The sequence below is a fragment of the Schistocerca serialis genome, chromosome 1 (genome assembly GCF_023864345.2).
Source record: "Schistocerca serialis cubense isolate TAMUIC-IGC-003099 chromosome 1, iqSchSeri2.2, whole genome shotgun sequence".
Classification (NCBI taxonomy): Eukaryota; Metazoa; Arthropoda; class Insecta; order Orthoptera; family Acrididae; genus Schistocerca; species Schistocerca serialis.
In genome coordinates this window covers 878,374,568-878,384,863 of record NC_064638.1, presented here as the reverse complement: position 1 = coordinate 878,384,863, position 10,296 = coordinate 878,374,568, and the positions used below count along the sequence as shown (strand labels likewise).

The 10,296-nt window shown below is 42.8% G+C and overlaps 1 protein-coding gene across 1 annotated transcript in view; it reads left to right on the top strand.

The window, feature by feature from the left end:
• Nucleotides 1-4,933: 4,933 nt before the first annotated feature.
• The window catches only part of LOC126410800 (ileal sodium/bile acid cotransporter-like), a 201,108-nt gene continuing 195,745 nt past the window's right edge, over nucleotides 4,934-10,296 (top strand). Inside the window, exon 1 of the mRNA XM_050081317.1 lies at nucleotides 4,934-5,110. Within this exon, the coding sequence (XP_049937274.1) occupies nucleotides 5,103-5,110 (8 nt within the window). The 5' untranslated portion in view covers nucleotides 4,934-5,102. The remainder of the gene's footprint in view (nucleotides 5,111-10,296) is intronic.

The following is a 10,296-nucleotide window of genomic DNA, read 5'->3' as shown; positions in this document are numbered from 1 at the left end:
GACTTTCAAAAATCCCTGCAAAAGAATGGCCCTGAGTAACATTAAACTATACCTTTCAGAAATCACTTACCTCACAAAAATCTTCATTACTCGAACTACTGCAGTACAGCGAGCGCCACTACTGCCAGCTAAATAAAAGATTCAAACTACGGAAGGCACTAACTACTGATACGGATAGTTAGCAAATGAAAGATATTAAAAGAGAACAAACAATGTATTTACCTTGATAGTCATAATATATATAGCAGTTCATGACAAATTACAAAACTCCGCCGTCTCTCCCCCCACATCCACCACTGCTGGCGGCTCACCTCCAACTGCGCAACGCTACGCGCTGTTCACATCCAGCTGCCGCTGCCCAACACTACAATGGCAGACAACAATGCAAACTAGAGACTGCACACAGCACAGCCAGTGATTTTTTTATACAGAGGTGGCGTTACCAATAAAAAAACCCAAACAGCCTACTTACAGTGTCGGTGGATGCGCTGGGTGAGGATGGATTTCAAGACCTTGCTGAAGACCGAGGTAAAGCTGATGGGGCGGTAGGACGAGACAGCGGAAGGCGGTTTGTCGGGTTTGAGGAACATCAGGATCTCGGAGGTTTTCCACAGGTCGGCGTAGAAGCCATTGGACAAGACCACATTATAGAGTCTGGTTAGGGTGGAGAGGAAGGAGGCGGGAGCTTCATGGCAGTGACAGTAGGTTACACGGGGAGCGGTGTTGCATTTCGTGCGTAGTATAGTTATGATATCTTGAGTGGTGGTTGGGGTGTTGAGTTCAGTGTGTGGGATGTTGTCCAAGTACTGGAAGCCAGGAGCGAGTGGAGGGGTAGAGGTGTCAGTTCGATCACGGACATCAGGGAAGAGGGAGTAATCGAACTGGGGATCATCAAGGATGGTGAACATATCGGATAGGTTATCAGGAAAGGGGTGGTCATCATGATGGCGAGGGTAGTAGGGGGGGGGGGGGGGTTAGACCCGGTAAGGCGGCGGAAGGCGACCAGTACTTAGACGTAAGTCCCATAGTGCTCAGAGCCATTTGAACCATTTACAAATTACATTCTTTCACCGAAAAAGTCTGTAGTTATTAGAATAACAGAGTAGATAATGAAGTTTTACATGATAACGACTTGGTAAATTACTCTCCTCTTTGCGTGCTACCATTTGCCAAAATCTCATTTCAGTATGAAACCGTTTATGAAATATGAGGAATGTTGAGGATATTTCACTCTGGCTTTACCGCTGGCGCGGCGTGTTCGCAAATCAGTGTGCTACATCAGCAAAAGATCAGTTTTCTCGAGATTACTGAAAAATTCAATAGGTTGACTAAATTTCATATGCAACAACGTATTATGTACTATGCACCAAAAGCGAAGTGACAGCGACCTCTATTTTTCATTGCATACTTTCCCGGAATTCGCACACTGTCTTACTGTCACGTAAAAATCGTGATAATTATGACCATTAACGAAATGATGGGCACATCATCATGAATCTGACACCTAAAGCTATAACTAAATTAAAATTGAAATTTTTTACCGATTAGTTTCTGTAAAATTGTTTGAGAAAGGCTGCAGGGTGCGTTCCTCGATTCTGTCATCACTGACCTGGCGAAAAGTGAAAAACACTTATCAGCCCTCCTTCCGAACAATTGAATGAACTCGCTCAGCGCTTTCGATGAAAACTGATTGCTGCGCATCGTCCACCGAGTCCTGCGCGAGCTATATCAATGGATTGGAGGTGGGCAGGGGGTGGGACTAATTTGTGTCCACCTTTTGAAAATATTGTAATCGATAAAGTTACTTCGTATTTTAAGATTCTGGAAAAATATTTTTTGTTTCTAATGCTTCCTTCTGCCAGATTCTGTGAATGTTTTAAATTTTTCAGTTAAACATTACCCAAAAATTTGTGTTGCAGTTTCCCTTTTAAAGTCATATTCAATATTTCCGGGTTCAGGAAATTACTTACACATCAATATCTGTTTAAAAAGTATGTTATGAGTAAATAATAATAATAATAATGATTCACCCACTTCATAAGAAGGGAGACAAAACTGATGTTAATAATTACAGAGGAATTTCTCTTCTTCCAGTCACATACAAAATCCTCTCTCAATGTCTTCTGAACCGAGCACAACAACAACTTGAATGGAAAATTGGCGAATATCAAGCAGGTTTCAGGCCAAATAGATCTTGCCCAGAACAGATTTTAGTCCTCAAACTAATTCTCAGACATCAAAAAATTTACAATAAAAAACTAGTTTGTACCTTTGTAGATTTTAGAAAGGCTTATGACTCAGTGGATCGTGAATCTCTTTTCCAAATTGTGAAAGAACAAGGCCTGGATCCTAAAACCACGGCAATTATCAGAGACACGCTAACTGGTACAAAATCAAAAGTAAAGTTCAGAGGAGAAATTTCAGAATCCTTTGAAATAAAAACAGGCGTGAGGCAAGGTGATGGACTCTCTCCGTTGCTATTTAACTGCGTTCTAGAAAAAGTAATACAAGAGTGGCGCGAACGAAAATTGGAGTTCAAAATTGACCAACCAGTGAAATTAGGACGAACAAATATTCGAATAGACTGTTTGGCCTTTGCAGACGACTTGGTTATTCTAACGCAGGACATCCAAATTGCTCAGAAACAAATAGAAATTCTTAAAGAAACAGCAGAAAGAGTAGGTCTCCAAATCTCATTTGAAAAAACACAGTATATGACTAGCAACAAACTGGCACCCAAACTTTTGGAAACTAAGTATGGAAAAATCAAAAGAGTTTCGCAATTCAAATATTTAGGTGAAAAAATCTCAGAGACTGGTCTAGAAAAAATTGGAAATGAAATTCGTTGTCAAAAGATGGAGACAGCTTTTAGACTTACAAAAGACATCTACAACAAAAAATGTCTCTCGAGGTACTCTAAATTGAGACATTACAACACGGTCATAAAACCAGAGTGCCTTTATGGGGCTGAAACGCTAATTTTAAACAGAAAAAAGGACATTCAAGAAATCCAAAAAAGAGAAAGAAAAGTAATCAGAAAAATTCTAGGTCCAAAATATACTGAAGAAGGAACATACAGGCTAAGAGCAAATAGTGAAATTCAACAATACACCAGCATATATTCGGATATGAAAAAACGCAGATTAAAATTTTATGGGCATATTAAAAGAATGGATGCTACCAGACTAACTAAACAAGTAGTGGAATTCTACGAAAATCGAAGTAAAGCTAAATTTGAGACAATAAAATGGATTGCTGCTATAAAAGAGGACATGAAAGAGGCAGATATAAAACAAGATGAAATTCAAGACAGAAAATTATTTAGGCAAAAAATTCATGACTGGGTAGTTGGTCAAGCTGAAAAACCAAAGAAAACTGGAACTACATGGTCTGATGAAAGGAAAAGAGCTCATTCCGAGAGAATGAAAACAATTTGGGCAGAGAGAAAGTCTAAAAGAAAATAACTGAATGCCCCGTGATTGTACTTCGCGTGGTCCAGTAGGGCCCAAACGTGAATAATAATAATAATAATGGCGTGTGACGAGGGCCTCCCGTCGGGTAGACGGCTCGCCTGGTGCAAGTCTTTTCGATTTCACACCACTTCGGCGACTTGCGCGTCGATGGGGACGAAGTTATGATGATTAGGACAACACAACACCCAGTCCCTGACCGGAGAAAATCTCCGACCCAGGCGGGAATCGAACCCGCGCCCTTACGATTGACAGTCCATCGCGCTGACTACTTTTTTTTTTTTTTTTTTAATCTCATTTTGTTCGTTTTCGTTCGTTGCATCTGCTCGGGGCGGACGTCGTAAGTCATCCGTTTAGGTTCGTTATTGATCCATTAACTCAGTTTTTTTGTTTTTATTACAGAAGGCAGCTAACCCTCTGACCGAACACGCTGAGCTACCGTGCTGACAACCACTCAGCTACCGGAGGCGGACGTTATGAGTAAAATTCAAGTTAGGCTTGAAGTACACCCCCACCTCCCCTCCCCTCCTGGGCAGTACGCATTGCTGAAAAAAATGTTGATGGCGCTAAGAGTGTGCCAAATGCATGTTCTGGATCCTACCAACACATCAGTACGTCTTCAAGAAGTACGTTCTTAATATAAGACAATAACCATTATCGAATTTAGTTTTTTTTCCAAATTTTTTTGCTGTGGGCATAAAGCAATCCCCTCCCCCGTGGTAACGTGCGTTATGAAAAATGCATTGATACTCCTATGGTTAAATGAGCCGGTAGCTTGCTATTCTTTCGTGAAGGGGATACTTCTCCCAGAGATATTTACTTTACATGTCGTAACCAAATCGCAGCGGCTTTCTTACTGGCAATTCCAAGCGATATATAAGAGCTGGCGGGCGACAATGAGCAGTGCAGTATTCGCGATCGGTTTTTTGTGCGCCACCTGCATTTGTCATTGATGACTTAGAAAAAAAAATTCTCACACATTGAGTACAGTCACAAGCGTTGATAATTGAACTCACTGTCCAACTCAAGATGTGGTTGATGGCTGATTTGTAGGCAGGTGCATGACGCTCACCCACTACGGTTAGTCGATTTCGATGAGACAGTCGCTACTGCAAACTGGGGTTTAAACCTTTGAATCTTAGACCTGGTGATGCCACTGCGAGAGCAAATCAGCAGTTTAACGGGAACAGAAACTGCAATAAATTGGTGCTACAACCTGCGGAGAAAGCAGTGTGCGTGCGCTGTTAGTTCCGCTGTTAAAAAACGGGTCGCGGCTTTCATCTGGGCGCCGCGCTCTACGTCACCCCGCTGCTCAGCTGTTCCGCCTTTCATGAACGAACAACCTTCTGGGGATCGAGCCGCTTCCCGCGGTAGTGGGGGGAGGGCGACGGGGTGGGGGACGAATGAGCGCTTGTTGCGCGCTCTCCCGCCCTGGCTACTTACTCCACACGCTCAGTCTGCTACGTGCCTACCACTGCGCCGATCGTGGAAGCTGCGTAGTGCCTCCTACTTGCGCTACTATCTTCGACAAGGATACGTCGCCGCGCACAGTGTTCGAAAATTGTATCGCGCGTGCTTTCGACTTTACCTGGCGGCGTCATCGACTTCGCAAGGAATCCGAAGTAGCCGATCATGATTCGGTAAGCTCAGTTATCATCGCTGTTAACAACGCAGAAGAGAAAGCGTCTTTTCTCACCGGCTGATGCAAGATTATAATCTTTCATAGTGCGCTGGATTGTTTACTCTAGCCACAAAATCGCATCTTGTCATATGAGCGTAATTTTATTCTGTGTAATAATCAGACAATGGCACAGTTTTCATTTCACAAATAATTGGAACACAGCATGTTAACGGCCGCATGATAGCGCAAAGGTTTCTTATACTTTCCCAAGAATGCCGCTGTTTGTAAACATTGGTACCGTATTGTCGAATATTGCGTCATCCCTGCTGTCATCCGCTTCCACCTGTTTTACTTGGCGCCTTTCGATATAGTTCAGCGCATGAGCAAACCTGACGCACGCTGGTGACAGCACGTGGTTGTTGTTGCACAGCTGCGATGCAACTACGCGCGCTCCCACGGCTAATTCCGGCCTTAACGTAGGGTGACCAGACGTTCCGTATTTTACAACATCGTCCCTTAATTACCTGAAGTGACCCGTTGTCCCGAAAAAAAAGTATTTTCGCGACATATGTTGGGCCGTTTTTCATTAAATGTCCCTAATTTTTTGAAATGGCGGGTTTTAAGTAACGTATAGCACGCCCAATTGAAGAAGAAATTTGCACACACGCAGAATAAAGAAAACAATCTTCGATCAAACCAAACTGAACGAGACACGATTTTTGAGGTTCCTTAACTGTGTTCAGTTCAAATATGCAGCTGTTTTGAAGTCGGCTCAGTGAAGTCAAAATTTCTGCAGAGTTCAATGAAAATATTGTGAGAAAAAATGTGGAGATGAGCTTTTTGAGGAAATGAACGATATTAAAAATGTAAGTGAAGTGAAAAACCATGAATTAAGAAATGTTAAATGTGTTGATGAAAAATGATCTACCGTTTTTAACTTCTTTGCGTCTCAAGATATGTGCAGCAAAAATTTGCACCTCATTACTGCTTCTGTACTAGCTTTACCTGGCTCTAATGCTGCTTCAGAAAGTATGTTCTCTATCAGAGATGCTTTGTGGACTGATGAATAAAATACGTTGAGTGTGGAATATGTTGATCCTATTTGAAAATATCAAGCTATTTTGTGTATGTAGTATTAAAGGAAGTTTCAGCAAAATATCGATTTATTTCAACTGCTAATTTGGGTACCACATTTTGAGTTTGGAAATCTGGTCATTCTACCTTAACTACATTTGCAGATGGCAGTGTAAGTAGCTCCTTTCACTTACAGCTGATAACATTGATATAAAAAACTGAAGTTCAATTCGAGATAATAGATGGCAGACAGTAAATTATGAAGAAGTAATGTTGTTGTTAGGTTCCATGTGTGCTCTCTCAAGAAATGATAAAGAATACAAGCATTGCTTGGTGAAACTATAATTCATTGTTAATTCGGAGTGATTGTTATCAATAGATCCCGCTCGCATTCTTAGAATTTTACTTAAACTGAAGCAGTGGTGTAAATTGTAGAGATATAATTCCATCTTGCGAACTAATTCTTTTAACACCTGCGTAGTTAATTAAGGAGCTGAACTGCGTATTCCTTGTGACCACAGAAGGTTATTTGGAGGCAGGACTTTTCATTGGAAGCGTTGTAAACTTTAGACTGTCTGTTTTTCTTTTTTTTCCTAATAGTGTGGTGTTTTTGATTTAAGTTCACACACGCAATAAGTGAAATGGTTTTCTCTCGGCCTAGAGTGCAGCTGTAACCCCAACCCCAACACCTCCTCCTTCTCCTGACGTCTTGGTTATGGCGACAGGATGCTCTGCAACTAAGGCAGAGGTCTAGGTAGGCTGTAAGCTGGCAATCTGGTTGAAGCCAAAGAATCTAACTGCAAAATAAAACTTGTGGTAACAGACTGATCTGTAGCTTAGCTTCATATCTATGTTCGTGCCAAATTTAATGCATTTTGTGCCATATTTAACTCGCTTTTCATTACAAAACTAAAATTTTATCCCCCCCCCTTTTTTTTGTACGTGTTCCCCTTTCACGTATTTTGTACACCCGTTTGGCTAAAGAGCAGTGGACTGTGCCCTGCCCATATGGGTCATGGGAATGAAATTACAATAAAGAAAGAAGAACTTTGTCTTAAATCTTTGTGATCCACGCTGAGGATGGCTGGGCAGTAATGCCCGATATATCAGTGGACGAAGTAATATTTGCGCGGCTGCATGCCCGAAATGTAATGCATGCTACTGCCACATCTGAATATCCCACTAATCTGGAGATGCTCGATTTGACCAGTCAACCATATGAAGTCCCACAATGAGATTACTTTCAAACTCTGTCAGGTGTTGATAATGCTGTGCCTAACGAGGATTGACCGTACCGTGTCCTTCAGCGATAGCTTAACACCTGACTATTTACGACCCTTATATATCCTACCAATACCCTACTGGTAACACCACCAAACACGAACAACAATAATGCATTCTGATGGCAGTACTATTGGTCACAGAAAACTGCAACTCTGAATCATTTACAAACCTGCGGATAGTTCTGCGCATTTACATGCGACTACGTCTTGTTAGTGCTTGACTGTTTTTATCAGGCAGTGTGTTTGGTTTAAATGGCTCTGAGCACCATGGGACTTAAAATTAGAGGTCATTAGTCCCTTAGAACTACTTCAACCTAACTAACCTAAGGACATCACACACATCCATGAACGAGGCAGGATTCGAACCTGCGACCGTAGCGGTCGCGCGGTTCCAGACTGAAGCGTCTAGAACCGCTCGGCCACACCGGCCGGCAGTGTGTTTACTGTTTTGGTTGTAGATCTGCTTTTAAAACTGAGAGTTAATGGTATAATCACTGCAGCTAAAATCACGTAACGCGAAGTTGATAACATGATATTTTGAGAGCGGTACAGCCTTAGTGACTTGTTTTCAGAATTGATTTGTGAAATGCTCATACGATTTCATTATGAGTGCGCCGTAGTCACTGTTTACTGCGCTAAATGTTATCTCCGAATGTGCCCGCTCGAAATGCCGATGCGGTGCTGTCCTTGTCAGAGGTCGGAACCATCGTCAGAGACAATGAGGCTTTAGTTACTGCCGGAGGAGGCGGTGCTGTGGCCAGATAGGAGTAAGCCGTGTACTGCCGTGTCAGCAATTTCGAAAGACATAGCGTAACGGTGTTCCGAGAATTACGTCAGGAAAAGCCCGGCCGGCTCATGACCTTGTTACGTTCTCAGCCAACGTAGTGGAAACCCGCTTACCATTCCGCCGCCTTATCAGCCCGTCATAAACCGGCTCTATCCGACTGTCAACATTTCCCGGAACAAAATCCTCGTTCCAGAGAACGGAATCAGCAGATTCTAATGGACTACTCAAATTCCATCGATATTCTCAGTATCGATGAATTAGGACGCGCTGTTGGACGAATACCGGTTGACCTTAAGCATTCTCGAACAAAACCTCTCTCATGCGTGTTTCTCAGTTTGGGAGTCCTCACCTGATAGTTCTCAGCTATCACGATTTATAACATTCTTTCCACTCCCAATATCAGCTGTTTGACCATAAGACAGAATGAAAGCAAAGTGTCACCTGTCTATGAATCCACTCAATTATCGTGTTTCTGTGGTGGAACTGGGGAGTTGGCCTTGTATTTTCGTTGATGAGTTTGAGTCGCAGCTGTTCGGGGTCAGGATAGGGAGGGATATGGACATCTGAAGAGAGCTTTGTAATGAAAGGAGTAATTATACTTCAGTTTGTGTGTATTTTTTGACACGGAATACAGATGGCGCACCCGGCCTGTCAGACCGTAAGCCAATGAGGTCACGCAACGGTGTTAGTTTTGGTGTCGGCTCGAAGTTCGAACAATAAGAAGAGGAGAGTATTCGCGTCACAGTAGCCGACCGAAGCCAGTCTCGGTCTGACGCTCTAACACGGGCGACAGTCAGAAGTGATTTCTGCCCCGCGCTCCAAATTGGCTGTCCAAAAAATGGTGCATAGTGGATTGTTGGTCAGAACGTTTCACGGTGGCACACAACCTCTCCTGAAGTGAAGCTCCTACTCGACACGTAGGCCACCATGAATTGTACTCGAGCATTGCAGACGAAAATTTAAGTGGAGAAAATGTAGAAACATTAATATAAATTCATTCTATCCCCTGGACTGGCTGGGCAACCTGCACACAGCCGAAGAACTACTTGCAGGCCGCCCCACGTACCAGACACAGAACGCAGGAATTTAACCTTACAAGGGAACCTCTCCATCGCACCCCCCTCAGATTTAGTTATACGTTGCACAGTGGATAGGCCTTGAAAAACTGAACACAGATCAATCAAGAAAACAGCAAGAAGTTGTGTGGAACTTTGAAAAAACAAGCAAAGTATACAAACTGAGTAGTCTATGCGTAAGATATGCGACATTAAGGAGCGTGTGAACTCAGGAGAGCCGTGGCCCCGTGGTTAGCGTGAGCAGCTGTGGAACCAGAGGTCCTTGGTTGAAGTCTGCCCTCTACAGAAAAATTTTAATTTTTTATTTTCAGACAGTCATTATCTGTCCGTCCGTTATGTTTTCATCACTTTTTTGGGAGTGATTATCACATCCACAAGAAATCCTAAATCGGAGAAGTTAGAAGAATCTTTTTACCCCTTCGCCATTCGACAACATATTCCTGTCATGTGACGCACATGCCATCACCTGTGTCGTATAGAATATATCAGACGTGTTTTCCTGTGGAGGAATCAGTTGACCTATGACCTTGCGATCTAATGTTTTCGGTTCCCATTGGAGAGGCATGTCCTTTCGTCTACTAATCGCACGGTTTTGCGGTGCGGTCTCAAAACACAGACAATCAACTTATTACAGTGAACAGAGACGTCAATGAACGAACGGACAGATCATAACTTTGCGAAAATAAATAAAGTTGTCGCTCGAAGAAAGACTTGAACCAAGGACCTCTTGTTCCGCAGCTGCTCACGCTAACCACGGGACCACGGCGCTCCTGGGCTCAGATTATCCTTAATGTTGCCTATCTTGCGCATGGGCTACTCAGTTTGTATATTTTGCTTATTTTTTTCATAGTTCCACACAACTTCTTCCTGTTTTCTCGATTGATCTGTGTTCCGTTTTTGAAAGCCTATCCACTGTGCCAACTTATAACTACATCTGAGGGGGGTGCGAGGGGGAGGTTCCCTTGTTAGAAGTGTACACCAGGGT